At 43.3% G+C, this 20,455-nt stretch overlaps 1 protein-coding gene across 1 annotated transcript; it reads right to left on the minus strand.

Moving 5' to 3' along the window:
• Positions 1-12,265: 12,265 nt before the first annotated feature.
• On the minus strand, positions 12,266-19,354 carry LOC125508422 (tRNA nucleotidyltransferase cca2-like). The gene is made up of 15 exons (XM_048673131.1): positions 18,955-19,354; positions 17,228-17,358; positions 16,653-16,770; positions 16,313-16,365; positions 16,133-16,182; positions 15,939-16,037; positions 15,510-15,619; positions 15,238-15,365; positions 14,975-15,065; positions 14,391-14,474; positions 13,706-13,768; positions 13,455-13,599; positions 13,079-13,243; positions 12,877-12,974; positions 12,266-12,786 (listed from the first exon to the last, which is right to left on the minus strand). The coding sequence occupies exons 1-15, from the start codon at positions 19,279-19,281 to the stop codon at positions 12,667-12,669; spliced, it is 1,782 nt and encodes a 593-aa protein (XP_048529088.1). The 5' UTR covers positions 19,282-19,354; the 3' UTR covers positions 12,266-12,666.
• Between the last annotated feature and the right edge of the window lie 1,101 nt (positions 19,355-20,455).

Here is a 20,455-nt window from a genome sequence, read left to right on the forward strand (position 1 = left end):
CACTGGAGCAGAATTACCCTAAATACTTGGTAGATAAGAAGGTTGGCAAGGTCGATAGAAGTATGTTGGATGTATTATGTTAATGTGTACTTTACTAGTACTCCTAGTAGCACGAGGGTATTAGATACCGGTTCGGTTGCTAAGTGTTAGTAACTCGAAATAAAAGTTACGGAATAAACGGAGACTAGCTAAAGGTGAGATGACGATATGTGTTGGAAGTATTTCCAAGGTTGATCAAATATCGTACGCTCCCTCTACCATCGAGATTGGTGTTTGCGTTGAGCATAGACATGATTGGATTATGTCTATCGCAATACGGTTATTCATTTAAAGAGAATAATGGTTACTCTGTTTATTTGAATAATACCTTCAATGGTCTTACACCTGAAATGAATGGTTTATTGAATCTCGATCGTAGTGATACACATGTTCATGCCAAAAGATAGTAATGATAGTACCACCTACTTGTGGCACTGCCACGTAAGTCATATCGGTATAAAACACATGAAGAAGCTCCATGTTGATGGATCTTTGGGCTCACTTGTTTTGAAAGGTTTGAGACATGCGAACCATGTCTATTGGTGTATATGCATGAAGAAACTCCATGCAAATGGACTGTTTGGACTCACTTGATTTTGAATCACTTGAGACATGCAAATCATACCACATGGGCAAGATGACTGAAAGCCTCGTTTTCAGTAAAATGGAACTAGAAAGCAACTTGTTGGAAGTAATACATTTTGATGTGTGCAATCCAATGAGTGCTGAGGCATGTAGTGGATATCGTTATGTTCTTACTTCACAGATGATTTGAGTAGATGTTGAGTATATTTACTTGATGAATCACGAGTCTGAATTATTGAAAGGTTCAAGTAATTTCAGGGTGAAGTTGAAAGATCGTCGTGACAAGAGGATAAAATATCTATGATATGATCATAGAGATGAATATCTGAATTACGAGTTTGGCACAGAATTAAGACATTGTGGAAATTGTTTCACAACTAATACAGCCTGGAACACCATAGTGTGATGGTGTGTCCGAACATCATAACTGCACCCTATTGGATATGATGCATACCATGATGTCTCTTATCGAATTACCACGATAGTTTATGGGTTAGGCATTAGAGACAACCACATTCACTTTAAAAGGGGCACCACGTAATTCCGATGAGATGACACCGTATGAACTATGGTTTAGGGAAACCTAAGCTGTCATTTCTTAAAAGTTTGGGGCTGCGACGCTTATGTGAAAAAGTTTCAGGCTGAGAAGCTCGAACCCAAAGCGGATAAATGCATCTTCATAGGACACCCAAAACAGTTGGGTATACCTCCTATCTCAGATCCGAAAGCAATAAGGGATTGTTTCTAGAATCGGGTCCTTTCTCAAGGAAAAGTTTCTCTCGAAAGAATTGAGTGGGAGGATGGTGGAGACTTGATGAGGTTATTGAACCGTCTCTTCAACTAGTGTGTGGCAGGGCACAGGAGTTGTTCCTGTGGCACCTACACTAATTGAAGTGGAAGCTTATGATAGTGATCATGAAACTTCAGATCAAGTCACTACCAAACCTCGTGGGATGACAAGGATGCGTACTCCTTCAGAGTGGTACGTAATCCTGTCTTGGAAGTCATGTTGCTAGACAACAATGAACCTACGAGCTATGGAGAAGCGATGGTGGGCCTGGATTCCAAAATGGCTCGAGGCCATATAATCCGAGAGAGGATCCATATATGAAAACAAAGTGTAGACTTTGGGAGAACTACTTGATGGTCGTAAGGCTGTTAGGTACATATGGATTTTTAAAAGGAAGACGGACAATGATGGTAGGTATCACCATTAAGAACGCTCAACTTGTCGTTAAGATGTTTTCCGACAAGTTCAAGGAGTTGACTGCGATGAGACTTTCTCACTCGTAGCGATGCTAAGAGTCTGTTGGAATTATATTAGCAATTACTGCATTATTTGTGAAATCTTGCAGATAGGATGCCAAAAACCATTGTTTCCTCGACGATTTTTGAGGAAAGGTTGTATGTGATACAACCGGAAGGTTTTGTTAATCCTAAAAGATGCTAATAAGTATGCAAAGCTCCAGCAATCCTTCTAAGGACTGGAGTAAGCATCTCGGAGTTGGAATGTATGCTTTGATAAGATGATCAAAGTTTTGGGTGTATACAAAGTTTATGAGAAACTTGTATTTCCAAAGAAGTGAGTGGGAGCACTATAGAATTTCTGATAAATATATGACATATTGTTGATCAGAAATGACGTAGAATTTCTGGAAAGCATATAGGGTTATTTGGAAAGTATTTTTCAATGGAAAGCCTGGATTAAGCTACTTGAACATTGAGCATCAAGATATATAAGGATAGATCAAAATTCTTAATGGTAATTTCAAATGAGCACATACCTTGACATGATCTTGAAGGTGTTCAAGATGGACCAGTCAAAGAAGGAGTTCTTGCCTGAGTTGTAAGGTATGAAGTTAAGACTTAAAGCTCGAACACGGCAGAAGAAAGAGGAAGGACGAAGGTCGTCCCCTATGCTTTTGTCATAGGCTCTATACGGTATGCCATGCTGAGTACCGCACCTGATGTGTGCCTTGCCACATATCTGGCAAGAGGGTACAAAGGTAATCTAGGAGTAGATCACCAGATAGCGGTCTAAATTATCCTTAGAGGAATAAGGATATGTTTCTCGGTTATGGAGGTGATAAAGAGTTCGGCGTAAAGGGTTACATCGATGCAAGATTTAACACCTATCCGAATGACTCTGAGTGGCAAACCGGATACGTATTATGGAGAAACAATTTAGAATAGCTCCAAGTAGAACAGTTATTTGAAATGGCTCCAAATATAGCGTAGTAGCTGCATCTACAAGATGACATAGAGATTTGCGAAGTACATACGGATCTGAAAGATTCAGACCCGTTGACTATAACATCTCTCACAAGCATAACATGTTCAAACCCAGAACTCATCGAGTGTTAATCACATGGTAATGTGAACTAGATTATTGACTCTAGTAAACTCTTTGGGTGTTAGTAACATGGGGATGTGACCTTGAGTGTTAATCACATATCGATGTGAACTGGATTATTGACTCTAGTGCAAGTGGGAGACTGTTGGAAATATGCCCTAGAGGCAATAATAAATTAGTTATTATTATATTTCCTTGTTCATGATAATCGTTTATTATCCATGTGTGGATACATAGACAACACCATGTCCCTAGTAAGCCTCTAGTTGACTAGCTCGTTGATCAATAGATGGTTACGGTTTCCTGACCATGGACATTGGATGTCATTGATAACGGGTTCACATCATTAGGAGAATGATGTGATGGACAAAGACCCAATCCTAAGCCTAGCACAAGATCATGTAGTTCGTATGCTAAAGCTTTTCTAATGTCAAGTATCATTTCCTTAGACCATGAGATTGTGCAACTCCCGGATACCGTAGGAGTGCTTTGGGTGTGCCAAACGTCACAACGTAACTGGGTGGCTATAAAGGTACACTACAGGTATCTCCGAAAGTGTCTGTTGGGTTGGCACGAATCAAGACTGGGATTTGTCACTCCGTGTAAACGGAGAGGTATCTCTGGGCCCACTCGGTAGGACATCATCATAATGTGCACAATGTGATCAAGGAGTTGATCACGGGATGATGTGTTACGGAACGAGTAAAGAGACTTGCCGGTAACGAGATTGAACAAGGTATCGGGATACCGACGATCGAATCTCGGGCAAGTATCGTACCGCTAGACAAAGGGAATTGTATACGGGATTGATTAAGTCCTTGCCATCGTTGTTCATCCGATGAGATCATCGTGGAACAGGTGGGAGCCAACATGGGTATCCAGATCCCGCTGTTGGTTATTGACCGGAGAGTCATCTCGGTCATGTCTGCATGTCTCCCGAACCCGTAGGGTCAACACACTTAAGGTTCGGTGACGCTAGGGTTATAGAGATATTAGTATGCGGTAACCCGAAAGTTGTTCGGAGTCTCGGATGAGATCCCGGACGTCACGAGGAGTTCCGGAATGGTCCGAAGGTAAAGATTTATATATGGGAAGTCTTGTTTTGGTTGCCGGAAAAGTTTCGCGCATTATCGGTATTGTACCGGGAGTGCCAAAAGGGGTCCGGGGGTCCACCTGCCTCGGGGGCCACATGGGCTGTAGGGGGTGCGCCTTGGCCTATATGGGCCAAGGGCACCAGCCCCAAGAGGCCCATGTGCCAAGAGATAAAGGAAAGAAAGAGTCCTAAAGGGGGAAGGCACCTCCGAGGTGCCTTGGGGAGGATGGACTCCTCCCTGGCCGCACCCTTCCTTGGAGGAAGGGCCAAGGCTGCGCCCCCCCCCCCTCTCCCTTGGCCCTATATATAGTGGGGGGAAGGGAGGGCAGCCACACCTATGCCCCGACGCCTCCCTCTCCCTCCCATGACACATCTCCCTCCTCCCGCAGCGCTTGGCGAAGCCCTGTTGGAATCCCGCTACTTCCACCACCACGCCGTCGTGCTGCTGGATCTCCATCAACCTCTCCTTCCCCCTTGCTGGATCAAGAAGGAGGAGACGTCGCTGCTCCGTACGTGTGTTGAACGCGGAGGTGCCGTCCGTTCGGCGCTAGGATCATCGGTGATTTGGATCACGGCGAGTACGACTCCATCAACCCCGTTCTCTTGAACGCTTCCGCGCGCGATCTACAAGGGTATGTAGATCCACTCCTCCCTCGTTGCTAGATGACTCCATAGATTGATCTTGGTGATACGTAGAAAATTTTGAATTATTGCTACGTTCCCCAACACAAGTCTCTTCACTCGTTTCATAATGTACTATCCCGCAACTAAATCATTAGTTGCATTGCTTTCAAGGCTTATAGTGATGTGCATTACCGAGAGGGCCCAGAGATACCTCTCCGACAATCGGAGTGACAAATCCTAATCTTGATCTATGCCAACTCAACAAGTACCATCGGAGACACCTGTAGAGCACCTTTATAATCACCCAGTTACGTTGTGACGTTTGGTAGCACACAAAGTGTTCCTCCGGTATCCGTGAGATGCATAATCTCATAGTCATAAGAACATGTATAAGTAATGAAGAAAGCAATAGGAGTAAACAAAACGATCAAGTGCTAAGCTAACGGAATGGGTCAAGTCAATCACATCATTCTCCTAATGATGTGATCCCATTGATCAAATAACAACTAATTTCCATGGTTTGGAAACTTAACCATCTTTGATCAATGAGCTAGTCAAGTAGAGGCATACTAGTGACACTATGTTTGTCTATGTATTCACACATGTATTATGTTTCCGGTTAATACAAGTCTAGCATGAATAATAAACATTTATCATGAAATAAGGAAATAAATAATAACTTTATTATTGCCTCTAGGGCATATTTCCTTCAGGGGGCGCCCGAGGGCACCGGGGCAATCATTTTTGGCGTGAAAGAACAGCGGGCCCACCGAGTCAGCGACACCCGTGCCTCGTCGTCCTCATCGCCTCGGTTTCCTGATAGAGGCGAGGGTCCCGATCTTTCGATGAGATGATAACTATCGATTTGGTGGAGACGACTTTGACGATCCGACTACAAACATGCACGACGTTGCGCCTTAGCAATCGCTAAACCAATATCCTGAGGTTACTGACGATGCCGGAAGCACGGTCAGCCTGACCACGAAGGTCTATTCCTGCAAGCAATCGAAGAACGAGCAAGAATATGATACAGCAATCTGAATATTGCGAATATATATATATATGAAGTATTGATAATGGTGGGGATCCGTAAGCAGTATTGGTCTGGTCGTTGGACACAAACGAAGTACACGAAGTTGCAATGGCTAACTTTTAACTAAACAAATCCCAAGGAAAAAGCTACTAGATGGATCTACTTATATAGGAGCAAGGGGTGGCAGCCAAGGAGGTGGGAGAACGTCCCAAGGCAGCCTAAAACTAACCCTAGGTCCTACAAGGCTCATGGGCCCAATTGGAGGTGATGCAACACCTTTAGACTTGTTGTTTGACTCAGAATCTGCTGCAGCGTTAGATTGTTTCGTCGATATCTCAATGCTTCGGATGAATTTAAAGGTGAATCCAATTGGGTTGGAAAGAAAACGAAATCTAATTTCTAACAAAAAAATAATCACCCAATTCGGAGTTCGTATGAAAAAGTTGTTCATGTTTTGATTTAGGTATGTCTGTGCAGTCCGAATCTGAATCCAGAACGTGACAGACTTGGACTCTATCTTCTCTTGGCCCAAAAGTGACGTGAGAAAACTTTTTGAACAGCACCTAAACTTCTCTTTTTCCCTTATCTTCATATGTGGATTTTACAAATGTCTCATACACCTGCAATTAGACATGGCACAAAAGTTTGTGAAGTATTTTTGTCCTGGATGACATAAATAAATTATTGCATAGTTTGCATTAGAAATCACCTCACAAATATACATGTATGCAATATTTTTGGTCGTATCCAAGACCTCCCCTTCTTGAAAACAAAGTCGTCCTCAGCGTTGCTTAATCTGAAATGTGGCTAACAAAAGAGACAGGGTGTACATGTTGCATATGTATATGTCATCCATTTTTACTTCCCTTGGTTTTTGCACAAATGACACATGTATACATGAGTAATTTTCATAGCTCATAAAATCTGAAGCCGAAATATTATCACAAGAAGTAGAAGACATGAAAATATTGCAACTCAGTTTGCACATATAAGTGAAGCTCTTATTCATATCAAAGGATTGACAATGTTCATCATTAAACCATCCCAACATTGGTGAATAAACCTTACTTGCATCAAATTTACATGCTACAACATGCTTAAATAAGCAAACATGCAATAAGTCATTTGACACAGAATCATCACCAAGATTAGAGGTCATATCAAAATGATTAAACATTGGTTCTTTTGCATCAACAGTTAATTCAATGGGTGCACTCAAAATTGTTGGTATTTCAGTTGTTTGATCACACGACACATTTATGACAGTAGCGAGATTCTCTAAAATAGGTGGTGTGCTCAAATCAAGAGGTAACTCAACACATGATGCATTCAAGTTAACTAGGTATGCATCATTCTCATGTGAAGTTATCTCATCAATACCTTTACTGTTACCTTGTCGCAAAGACGTAGCTGATGTAGGTACGGACGTTGACAATGTACCATACTCTTGAGATGATGTCGCGCTCACAATCCAATGTGGGGCTACTCTAGTAGGTGCAACGGTGGAGGAACCAACCGGCGGTGGTGAGCATGAACTAGAATAGTAGTTGTTGTAGTCATTCAATGCATCCTCCTGTATCTGTCTCTCAAAGGTACAAGCACGAACATACATACAGTAATGCAACGAGGAATATACTGAAATCTTGCCTGAATATCATGGTTCAAACCACCAAAAAATCTATTCATTGTATCATTCTCAGATTCTTCTATGTCACAATGATGCATATAAGATTTGAACTCTTGGTAGTAAGCATGAACAGTGTTGTTGCCTTGTTTAAATTGTTCAAATTTGCGAAGCAATTCACGACGATAGTAAGGAGGGAAAAATTGTTGTCTCATTACATATTTCAAATCTTTCCAAGTTGTGGGTTGGTTATCAATGTTTTTCTTACAATGCACACTCCACCAAACAGAAGCAAAACCAGTAAATGCTCTAGTGGCAGCTCGCACTCGCTCAAGTTCAGAAAAGTCATGGTGACTAAAAACTTGTTCTACTTCAAGCTCCCAAGCTAGATAAATAGGATTAAATCTACCCTCAAATGACGGTAAAAAGATAACCTGACCATGTGCTTGTGTGTGTTGTCCCAACTCTCGTGATGGTGAAGATGTGTCCGTCGTCCAAGAACTTCTATCTTCGGAACCTGTCATGATTAGTAGAAACAAGAACCAAAATTCGAGAATAATGTTCCTATGAACTACTAGGATGTGGTTGTAAAGTGCTCACAGTAAAGCAAATATCAATATCTTACAAGTTCTTACCATGCGGCAGGTGGTGACAGGCAACCAGCGGTGTCAAATAACTCCGAAGATTGTGTAAAGCGATTGCCAGGGGAACGTGCGTATACACGGTGTAGAAATATGTGGAGCTGGGTTGGCTATATATGGTAGCAAAAGATTAGCAATAATCAATTCAGAGATGCAATGTTGAATAAACGCTCAACGACGGTACTGTGCTGGTCCTAGGCTAGACCGAACTAGAGACGCGAGCCTAGAACACTAATGAGGTCACGCCGTAGCACAACTAGCATCAATAAAGGATATGAAGTAGCTCTGGACAGCAAGATATAAGTGAAGATCACAATAGTAATAAAGATAATGATGTGAAACAACAGCCAAGCAGGATATATCAACAACTTTCTCTTCAATTTTCCTCTATAAAAGTTTGTGCCAATTTTTTGATAATTTTTTTCAAGAATGATACTGACTCAAGCTTTCAAACGCAAAAGGAATCACTCAATTCTGAGTTGATATGAGGAGTCAAAAAAATTCGAAAATTGGCGTGAAAAACTGGAATAAGCTGTGTTCGTGAACTTCGGAGAGCAAAAAGACCTATTTAGAAGCCGATTTTGAGGTGCCAAATATTGAACTAGCTTATGCAACTATTTAGATGGGGCTCGTTGCTAGCTTTCATGTGAGTACTTGCGGAGCCAAAACGGACTTCGTATGAGGAAGTTATGCCTGTTTTACTGAACAGTACACAAAACAGATTCCAATCCGAATTCAACTACGAGATTGAGTCTAGATAGATTCGGATTTTTTTCTTCTCTCTTTTTTTCCTCACACCTTTTTTCTTTTTCTTTCTTTTTTTTCTCTGACTTTTTTTTATTTTTTTTCTCTTGCTTTTTTTCCTCTTTTTTTCTCTCTCCCTCTTTCCAAAATAAACTAGATAAGATGCAGATTGGATCAAGCGAAGATGTGAATGATCTCAACTATGATTATGACAATGAACGGTGGGTAGCACGTGGTGGAAATTGATGGATGGATGGTGGACAGCGGAAGGGATAATGATACAGCGGCGGCGTGACTAATGTGAATAGAACTCTAAACTCTAAACGAACTAGACACTAAGACCAGCAACTCGACACGACCATGCAACCGATAATTCAACTATGCAAGCAATGAAAAGAAAATTGCAAAGGCTCAGACTGGCTTGGACAAAGGATGAATAGATCTAACTTTTTGTGGCTTTTTTTGGACAATAGGTAAGAAAATAAATCTAATCTAGGAAAAACTGGAAATTCTCACCGAGCAACCCGAAAACTGATACCACTTGATAGAGGCGAGGGCCTCGATCTTTCGCTGAGATGATAACTATCTATTTGGTGGAGACGACTTTGACGATCCGACTACAAACGTGCACGACGTTGCGCCTTAGCAATCGCTAAATCAATCTCCTGAGGTTACTGACGATGCCGGAAGCACGGTCAGCCTGACCACGAAGGTCTATTCCTGCAAGCAATCGAAGAACAAGCAAGAATATGATAAAGCAATCTGAATATTACGAATATATATGAAGTATTGATAGTGGTGGGGGTCCGTAAGCGGTATTGGTCTGGTCGTTGGACACAAACGAAGTACACGAAGTTGCAATGGCTAACTTTTAACTAAACAAATCCTAAGGAAAAAAGCTACTAGATGGATCTAATTATATATGAGCAAGGGGTGGCGGCCAAGGAGGTGGGAGGACGTCCCAAGGCAGGCTAAAACTAACCCTAGGTCGTACAAGGCTCATGGGCCCAATTGGAGGCGATGCAGCACCTTTGGACTTGTTGTTTGACTCAGAATCTGCTGCAGCGTTAGATTGTTTTGTCGATATCTCAATGCTATGGACGAATTTAAAGGTGAATCCAATTGGGTTGGAAAGAACACGAAATCTAATTTCTAACAAAAAAAGAATCACCCAATTCGGATTCCGTATGAAAAAGTTGTTGACATTTTGATTCAGGTATGTCTGTGCAGTCCGAATCTGAATCCAGAACATGACAGACTTGGACTCTATCTTCTCTTGGCCCAAAAGTGACGTGAGAGGACTTTTTAAACAGCACCTAAACTTCTATTTTTCCCTTATCTTCATATATGGATTGTACAAATGTCTCATACACCTGCAATTAGACATGGAACAAAAGTTTGTGAAGTATTTTTATCCTGGATGACATAAATAAATTATTGCATAGTTTGCATTAGAAATCACCTCACAAATATACATGTATGCAATATTTTTGGTCATATCCAAGGTATCATGTCCTCGGTCATTTCCACGGAGAATCAATGCCAAGGACTGCGCCGGTCAGCCTTCCATTGATTCCTCACGGACGGCGCGGTGAGGCGACGCGCCCCCTCCCGCCATGCGTACACACGACGCCGCCCCCCGGCCGCTATATAAGCCGCCTGCCTCGCGGTGAACGCACCGCCCGCGCCCCCCTCTCTCCCCGTGCACACAGCCGCGCCGCCGAACTCTTTCCCTCTCCCCGTGCACGCACAGACGATGGGCGAAAGGTTCCCGCAGCGATGGGGGCGGCCAATGGCTTCGGCCTCCGCTCTCTGGCACGAGTGGGAAGCCCATCTCCTCACAAATGAACTACCCGGCGCCTCCCGACATGCACGCGCGGCGGTGGAGGCCACAGCGCCGGGAGGCATCCCCGTCCCCCCGCTGCCCGACGTCGAGCACCCGACTACTTCAGGCCGAGATCGACCGTGTGCGGGCGTCTCTGTCGGAGGAGAGCCCTCCTGGAGTACGACGCCGGCAACCACGAGGTGTGGGCGGCGTACTTCGAACACTGGCAGGCGGAGCGGCTGGCCTCCATCAACAACGCGCCACTAGTAAGGGGCGCAACAACAGCGCCGCCGCCTGTGGTGGGGCGCCCGGCCGCACGCTACACGGCGTCCTCGAGTACCTTGAGGAGGCAACGATCCACCGCTGACGTACCCGGCCGCCCCGGTCCCGCCGGAGTTGCGGTCCATGGCTGCCGAGGAGGATGTGGCGGTCCTCCTCTCCTCCTCCGGTCGCCGGCGCTCTTTCAGCATCAAGGCCGACCGTGGAAACGCCGCTGTCGGCGCAACCGCGGTCGTCGTCAACAACCAGGGCGGCGGCGGTTCCTCGGGTCAGCCTCCCGCCTCGTCAGGCCGAAGATGGAGCCGGGGCTCGGCCCCGTGAAGCGCGAGCACAACGATGACGACGAGGCCGCCATGAAGTGGGCGCGGGAGGACTGGCGCCGGATGGAGATGGAGCGCCAGCGCCACGCCCTGGAGGAGATCGTCCGCTCGGCGCCGTGGCCGGCGAGGGAGGCGTCATCGTTCTCGACGATAGCGGCGACGAGGTGCGCCGCCGGCCAAACCAGTCCGTGGGGACCGGCAGGGGTTCCAAGCAGGGACGGCCACGTGAAGGAGGAGGACGATGATGGCAGCGACTTCGGCGTGTTCAGCGAGTTCTTCGGCGTGTAGGCGTGGCCGTTTTTTTTTCTTCTTTTTAGTAGATTTATTATTATGTTTCTGTATGTAAAAAAATTGTGAACCGCCTAAATATCGCCGAATGTATGTCGTGTTTGCCGAAATTTGCCCAATTATGTTTTTAATTCTTTTTTAAAGAGCATCTAGGGCCGACCTGGGGGCGGCAGCTAGGAAGCCGATCGCCCCCACGCTGAAAATATCATCGTTTCGCCCCCCAAGCGGCGTTTTTTTCTAGCCCCTGGGATGGCGAACGGTTGGAGATGCTCTTATACTGCTCGCCAGGGCGGGATGCTTGCTTGTCGACCGCCCGCCCTGCGGTAGTGGACGGTGGCCTCAGCGCCGAGTCCGACGACGGTGCGGCAAACTAGTTGCTTGTATCCTCGCCATCGTTCACTACAGCCGCCACAACGTGTGTGTTATGGATCCCCCCCGCCACAACGTGTGTTATGGATAGATGTTAATCTTAATCATATCCCGTGCAGGCAACCAAACATGGTGTAATTGCATGAGCCGAGTCAGGCAACCAAACGACATGTCAAAATTGCTCCCCTAATGCGAGAGACCTAAATGCAGGCAACCAAACAATGCAGATGTTGACTTTTTACCTATTTTCCTTCGAACAGGCTCGGTTGAGCTAGCCAGGCCCAACTCCCGCCCCAAACGCATGGTGCATGTCAAATGTGGTTATCTTTCTATGCATGATGGTATAATGAGTTGACATATTGGGAGAATTAGAGTTAGCGTGATCTGACTATTTAGGTATATATGACACTTGTTACATCATCAACCATTTAGATATACAAGATACCCATTACATCATGATGTTCTCGCATTGCCTTTTTCGAAGTAAAAAAATCCATACTTTTTTGTTGGAGAAACATATTCAATACAAGGCTCAAATAGACTCTGGTGGAGAAAATCTATTTTACTACTTCCTCCGTCCCAAAATAAGTGTCTCAACCTTAGTACAAATTTGTACTAAAGTTATTACAAAGTTGACACTTATTTTGGCACGGAGGGAGTACATGTCAGAGAGTAACGTCCCATCCATCTCCAATGGAAGGAAACCAGGAACGCAAAAGTAGCCATGGTGGCAAAGCAATCAAGATCAACGGACAGAGACCCACGGACAGAGACCATGTGAAGTTTGTGACCTATCACTGAGTTCTAAGGACTGCCTAAGCTCAAAATCAAAATGTCAGTCAATGATGCTCAAGTGCTGCATTCTATTTTCTGGCGTTTTGACTGCTGTTCCGACTGCTTCATCCACTCCATGCACTCCTCCATAGTTCCCTGAGGATGCGCAAGCTGCCACTTGACTAGCCGTTGTTGCTGGGAGAAAGTGCACATCTTTGTGTTAAGTAAGAATGCACAGGAACTGGAATAGTATGATCAGTTGGTTTACAGGGGGTTCATACATACCCATTTTCCAATCAAGGGACCTCCGGACTTGACCTGCATGACCCCCATAATGGCCTTTCCATCAAGCAACGGCTTCATTTTCCATACGCCATCAAGATCTGGTCAAGTGGAACAACAAGGTATAAATCAGGAGGTAGTTATGTGAGGAACACATCAACTATCATGATAGGAAACTAAAAATATCATTAGGTAAGTTCTTTACCAAGTTCAGTTATTGATCGCTCCACACTGATGTATCTCTCTTTCATTTTATCTAGTTCATCCTGCTTGCCGAGGGAATCGCTGGCATTGCCCACTTCTGGATAGACAAGAGTTGAGATAAACAGTGCCACACGCCAAAAACCTTTTATTTCACGAAGTATAAGTCCTGAAATGCTCAAACTGTCAGAAATTTTATCCAGTAACACAAGGAAATAAGAATACTGCAAACAAATTGATCCAATACCCTAACAAGTTAAATCAAAAGATATCATGTGCCTAGAATGCCCATAACAAGACCATCAGAAACTTCAAATTTTAAGGAACTGACCAATATGAAGGACATTCCAAATTTAAAAATAAGGATGGCCAGCACTAACCTGCAAAAACACGTTTCACTAAGTCTGTTGGTATCTCTAGATATTCATCATCCAGCTTCTCTTTCACAGTTTCCAGATTCTCATTTGACTCCAGGAGAAGAATTAATTCAGCAAACTTTTCACTCGCAACATGTATGTTCACAATCTTTCAACACAGAACAGATAATGAAAAGTTTTTTTTAATTAAATTACACAACACATGCAAGCATAAACAATTGCTTTCGAGATTAGGCCTGCTCAATAAAGTGTACCGTGTCAGCATCACTAGCTTTCAGCTTTAGAGAGTACCGAATAATATAGCTAACAACTGGAACCTGCAGATGACACAACAGACCTGTTATAGTACTTCCATAAAACAGTAGAGGGCAAATGAATGTGATGATTATCAAGCTGTTTAGTTTGTTAACAAATTTACCAACCTCCAAGAGTTTCTTTCTAAATAACATAAACCATTTTATACCTTGCAAAGAACCCGCCGTCTAACCAAAAGTTAAGCTAGACTATCAGGCAAAGATTAGCACCTCATGTTCGGCTTCAGATGAAGCTTAACCTGTCCGGAAAAATATCTATTTCTATGAAACAAGCAAGCGTACCCAGGTAGACACTTGCAGAGCATTGAAGAGTGTCCGCAGGGTAGACTATAATAGAATATTTGACCTGCTTATGTACATACTGTTTGTATTAGGAAAAAAGATAATGCATGAGTTAGATGATTTTATTCCTATGTTTAGTGTAGGAAAAACGGAATATGGTCATGATGGCCCAAGCCTGCTCTCTCCGATCAGTCTAGTTATGAGTTTGTTCACTTACACCATTGCAGAAAAGTCGATGACTTAGTCAACCAAAGAACATCAAGCGTATACAGAGTTTTGCCCTTCTAAATAGTTAAATGTTTGGATTTAGACAAATCTGGAGGATGCCTGAGTTGGATGTTACCTTCTTTGATTTTTTGTCCATGTAGAACATATTTCGAACTGGAGTAAATAGCGCGCTATACAGGCAAAGCCTTTGCTGTTCATCCTAAAAATCATAGTAAATCTTAAGAGTTAGGAAAACAAAATAGCATCCATAAAAGCCAAGTATGTGTTTCTTGGTAGCCATTGCACATAACTTGTAGTAAAGTTGCCTACCATAGTAATTCTAGATACAGTACTATACTAGTGAGAAACTTCTATAATAGATTTTCTGAATTACAGTGCTATACAAAATCAACTATAAGACTGCAACGAATCTATAGAGAGATACTTGAATGATTTAGAGCAATATTTTGTACTCCCAGCGGTCATGGTTCGATCAGGTTCAAAAACATTCTATAAATGCCTTAAGAATTCAAAACTGTTACAGAGAAGAATCAGAATAATGTTGGTTCGTTATAAATTATTTCAAGGTTACTTAAGTTTTACTTTCGGTCATATGCATTTCAATGTCAACACAGGAAACAGCTTAAAATAACATGCCATGCAAGAAACATGATTTTGGGGGTGTTATTTAACAAGATATATGATCAAAACTCCGCAGACCTGTGACTTGGAATCAGAACCACCACTGAACACAGAACGGCCAATAGAATGTGCAAGATTCCATGCTGCTTCAAGATGTGAAACACAAAGCCTGAACCAACAGAAAATATGAGCTATTGGAAACAAATAGACAAGTGCATACTAATTTGTAAAAGTCTACCAAGTCAAAAAATCTGAAATGTAACTGTGTGACATATAGTTGGGTACTTCCATATTGCATGTAGTCCAAACATACATACTAGCATACTAGAACAGATACATACCAATCATGTTTGTCAAGAGCTGGAGGCTCTAGTTTCTCAGGAAAAGCAAAAACAACATAAAACAATCCCAAATCATGGATATGGCACAGTGCATTGACAGGGTGTTTGTCTGACATCATGAGGTCTACCTGCACAATATGCAAACTACAATATTAGTGACCTGGGGATTTGCTTGGCGTCACTCAATACACAATGGCGAAATTCCGTTACTTATACAAAAAAGCAGGAAGAAGCAAGGAGGCATCGATTGACAGTTAGTGTAGAAATCAGACCTCATGACCAATTCGTTCTCTGCTAATCTTGCTACCAAGTTCAGACTTCACCTTTTCATCAGAAGCCGCTTCTTTCAAATCTTCAGCTAATGTAAAGCTGAATCTAGCAGCTGCCAGAGATGAATATTAGCATATGCAAAGAAAATAATACTAATCCAAGTCACTGTCACACCCTTTAATTATACGCCATAGCAGGCATTTGCACTAGCAAGCAAGTGGGCAAGATTTCAACTTATCAGAGAGAGAAACACTTTATAATGTTTTCAGCTAAGATTACCTAAGTAGAAATGGCTTGAAGTTAAGATGCTATTAGCAAGTCAAACTTATCATGAACACCTCTAAAATCATAAAATTATAGAAAGTATTAGTACTCATAATAAAATTAGAAAAAGATCACCCGAACTATTTGAGATTGATCACAGGACATACCAAACCGAATTGCTCTAAGAACCCTGAGGGGGTCATCCAGGAAAGTTGACTTGGCAGGTAAAGGAGTATCAATGAGGCCCTTTTTCAGATCTTCAAGACCTTCACATAGTATGGGATCACCATGAGTACATAACAGCGAGAATTTACAAAATAATGACATGGGTTTAGAAACTAGTAATAGCAAAGAAACTAACCTCTTCCAGTTAAATCTTCCACTGATTTAGTGTTGATATTGAAGAATAAGCTGTTGAAGTTTGGATTTTAGAAAGACTAAATAGGGAACTAAGTTAAACCTTGAAATCAACATTGTAGCAATGAAAGTATGACATTACAGAATACCAAATTCATTTTGAAAATAAATCACATGGCATTACCTATTGATTGTTAGGTCCCTGCGGAGTGCATCTTCTTTGGCTGTTCCAATCTCCTGCACATTACAAAGCATGAGATAGCTGTAAATTGCTTGTGCCTTGCGACAGATTATCAAAAGTAAAGAGATGAATAAGAAACAAAGAAGTTGCAAATACTGAGCCACCAAACATAAGTGTATCAAATTACAAGTGAATCAACATATATTTTAGTAGTTTGCCACGTCGAAAATACACACGGCAAAGTAAAAGACTTTGAAAAAGATCAAGACATGCAAAGAGATAATGTTTGTGCATAAGCTCAACAAAATGAGTACAAAAAGTAATGCTAAATGCATGTGCATACCACAGTAGGAATACGACTGTTTTCAGCGTACTTTTCGGACCTCAAGTTGACAAAATCAATCCATATGCCATATATAAGCATTCTTGCAGTTTCCAGGTGCTTGGATTGATCAGGGTTGCTGCCAAAAAAGAAGGTATAAACAGCCGCAGTTACATGATAAAATGCAAGGAACATATACAGAGTACTCTGTTTGCATTAAACTGTGACGATTTCCTTGTTCCCATGCATACGCAATTGACCTCAAAGAAAATTATATTGTATAAAAGCATAAAGGTCAAAAATATACCACCACCCCCCCCCCACCCCCCCAAACACACACACCCCAGCCCATGCCACAAGCACACACACAGGTGAGCGCACATGCAGCCCTGCCACAACTAAGAGGGCTAGGGGAGTAACCCGGTTCGAAAAAGAATTCTCATGAGTGGCCAGAGTCACCCAAGCACACGAAGGGCAATCAGAATACAACACGGGAATACAAAATCAACCTACTTAGTAAAAATGGATATCAGCAAACAAAAAGCTCCTGAAATAATATTGGGAGTGTCAGAATTATAGTAATAAAAATTTCATACCACTGGATAACGCCGATTCCTTTCTGCTCTTCACCCATGAATTTTGAGTACTCATTTACTCTCTCACAGAAATTTTGGCCCGTCATATTATCAAGTGCAATGTCAATGTCAGCAGAGCCTTTCCCCAATAGCTGCCAAGAATATGCCAAAGCAACAGTTAAGTCCCAACACTACCAAACCATCATTCCATAAAATATAAGCAGTGTTAATTCTTTCTTTCTTGCAAAAAGATGGAAGTTCATGGTATGATCCTAGTCCTCCAGAATCTCCAGAGATTTCTAGTCAGCTCATAGCAAGCATCATGCAATTGTTTAATACAAAATGCAACATTCAAATAGCACAGCCCAATATAACAATCCAAAATGAACATGTCACTTCTGCACTTCTTTACTCTTTATGAGAAAACAGTCAGTTATCCTAGTTTAATTGCCCATATTTAGCTTCACCCCACCCCCCAAATTTTCCTCCCACTAGCTCATATTTGCTCTTGGATGGGCAAGTCTCAAGAAAAATAGGGAGCAGCCGCAGTCTTCCCACTCGACCACCTCCTTCCTGCCCAACACCGACATCGGTCATCCCCGGTCCCCATCCCAGTCGCACCCTCGCCGGCGCCGAAGACCCACCGCCAGCAGCCAATTCCAAGCCGCAAGCTCTGAAACGCCGGCGGCAAGGGAAGCCATCCACCCCCACTGGTCGTTCGGATGGACAAAAAAAAAGCAAAAACCACAAAGAAGAATGGAGTTGTTGGAGCATACAAGAGCTCATGGCGATGGTAGAGGTGAAGAGGGCATTGGCGGCTGAAAGGAAGGAGGAGGAGATAAGTTGTTTCTGCGAGATAAAGATGATGGAGGAGGGGAGGTGGAAGGCAAAGGCGGTGGCTGAGGAGAGAAAGGCTCGATCGGAGGGGAAAAAGGCTTGAAACTGAGGAGCAAAGGCTTGCACCGGAGGTCGAGGGAAAAAAAGAAGAAGATGAAGAGTGAGGAGCAAGGCTAGCATTGGAGGCCGAGGAAGACAAGAACAAGAGGGTGGTCGAGGAGCTTGCTATAATGTTCATGGATCCAAGCAAGATGGGCGAGAGGACGAGATAATACTGGGAGTTAACTCGTGGGGACATCTTGGCTAAGTCATTTGGTGGTGGTGGCAGCAATGGTGGAGGCGGCAACAATGGTGGTGCCGGCGGGCTGGCGCAAGTGCATGAGCCCCTTATGAGCTATGATTACTTTTGATCCACCATGTGTTTGGTGGTTTTTTGGAATGAACTATTCCTTTTGGCACAAATTATGGTAATGTTTTAGTTGTTTGTTGGATCAGATTAAGTTTATTTATGCTCGTAGTAGAATTATGATGTGGTCTGTTTGAATTTTTTTATGTTTGTATAGAAATGCGGTGCATTTATTTGGATTATTTGCACAAACGTTTGGATAAATTGACAAAAAAATGTGTGTAGGGGGGAAGGGGATTAAGTTTTGGGATGGGTTAATTGACCAAATGTTTAATTCCCTAAAAAGGGAAATTAACGGATGGGGAATTAAGATATGGGGATGGGGTAGAGCCGTAGAGATGCCCTAATCTACATCATTCAACAATCTCTTCACAAACAAATTCTGATACGCAGGAAAACAATGCGACATGAATATTGAAGATTTCCCAACATATCGTGCGAGCGACAAGAAGCCACGCCATAAACCCTACATATTAAACTCACCAGGCTTTTCAATTAAGCTCACCTTGTCCCGGACCCATCCCCCGGCGACGCGGAGCTGGGTGCCGAGTCCGAAGTGGCGGACGACGTCCAGCAGCCTAGCGAAGATCCGCTCCTCCTCCTCCGTCAGCTCCACGCTCTCCCTAACCTCCACGGTCTGCTGCTGCGTCCCAGCAGCCATGCCGGAGATACTGGTGAAGGCGCGGATAGGGATACTGAAGAAACTAGAGGCCCTCTGTGGGACGCCGGTGGCAGTCGTTCGAAAGGGCGGAGGCCTTGGGGTCTGGTGGCGACGGAGAGGGGAAAGGAGGCGTAGGCTGCCGCGAGGTGGGAGGAGGAGGCGGAGAGACATGCGGCGGGTTCGCTACCCCGGAAGGCATTCGTAGTTTCGTGGCCTCCTGCGCCGCCCGTTCGGCTGCACTACCACGGCCAGGACCTCGAAGCAGCCGTTTGATAAGATGCAAGACACATCAACAGTCCTGATTTGCCGAAGGCAAAACACGAACAGGAAAACCAAAAAAATAAAAAAATTCAAGGTTATAATCGTAATTCCAATGCGTCTTAGCAAGGAATTTATGGTCTGGACTGGGCCTAACTAACCGGATCAATCATGCTGTGCAAGTTGATTGGTCAGGTTCAGCCATACTGGAGTTTCTGCTGGTAGAATACGACGCGCCACTCCAAATCATGCCCAGAATAAATTGCAAGAAGATTATTGCTACTGGTTGTTGGTATATCTGGTGATTACGTCGACAACATACTCACCATGACTCTTGCCCACCATCTTCTCGATGGACTAGTTCAGTTCTTAGACTAGTTGGGAATCATATCAATTCAGTTAGTCGCAAGACGGGGAACATTATACATAAATGGACGAAGCCAGACCCAAGATTTATCAAACTCATTGTCGATGCATCATTTCATGCAGAGGAAGGCTCAGGTGCGACTGCTGCTGTTATTCGGGATGATAGAGGCCGATTTCTGGCGGCACAATGTAAATTCATACAGTATGCATCAGATGTGGTGACCATCGAAGCTATGGCAATGCGAGATGGCTTAAACATGGTGAATGCGATGGGGTTTAACAGAGTTGAAGCGGAGTCCGATTCTCTGAACGTGGTGAATTATTGTCAAGGCCAAAAGAAATGGTGGGATGCGGCAGCAACGTTTTTTGCGGAGTGCATAGACTCGGCTCCATTAGTAGGAAAGGTCATCTTTAAGCATATTTTTTGTGATGCAAATTGTGTCGCTCATGAGCTATCAAAATTCAGCTTTTGTAATAAGTCCGATAGAAGTTGGTCTGATGAACCCCCGGGTTTCTTAATCAGCCACCTTGTGAACGATGTAATAATTGACTAAGTTAATAAAGCTAGCCATGGTGGCCTTTTCCTCCAAAAAAACGTAATTCAGATTGATTTCAACATTAATTGTGTTTAATACATTTAATATTATTTTTTAAATTATGATTCATGCAATAACATGTTTTAAAATTATATATGATATGATGGATACATCATTGGAGCGGC

The sequence above is a fragment of the Triticum urartu genome, chromosome 5 (assembly GCF_003073215.2).
Source record: "Triticum urartu cultivar G1812 chromosome 5, Tu2.1, whole genome shotgun sequence".
NCBI lineage: Eukaryota > Viridiplantae > Streptophyta > Magnoliopsida > Poales > Poaceae > Triticum > Triticum urartu.

What these genes read in the sequence shown, in the direction of transcription:
- LOC125508422 (XM_048673131.1), bottom strand. Translation starts at nt 19,281, where the DNA reads ATGTCTCTCCGCCTCCTCCTCCCACCTCGCGGCAGCCTACGCCTCCTT. An exon ending in AAGCTAGTGATGCTGACACG is followed by an intron (nt 13,600 to 13,705) that starts GTACACTTTATT and finishes CTGTGTTGAAAG; the next exon opens with ATTGTGAACATACATGTTGC. An exon ending in GTCCCTTGATTGGAAAATGG is followed by an intron (nt 12,787 to 12,876) that starts GTATGTATGAAC and finishes ACTTTCTCCCAG; the next exon opens with CAACAACGGCTAGTCAAGTG.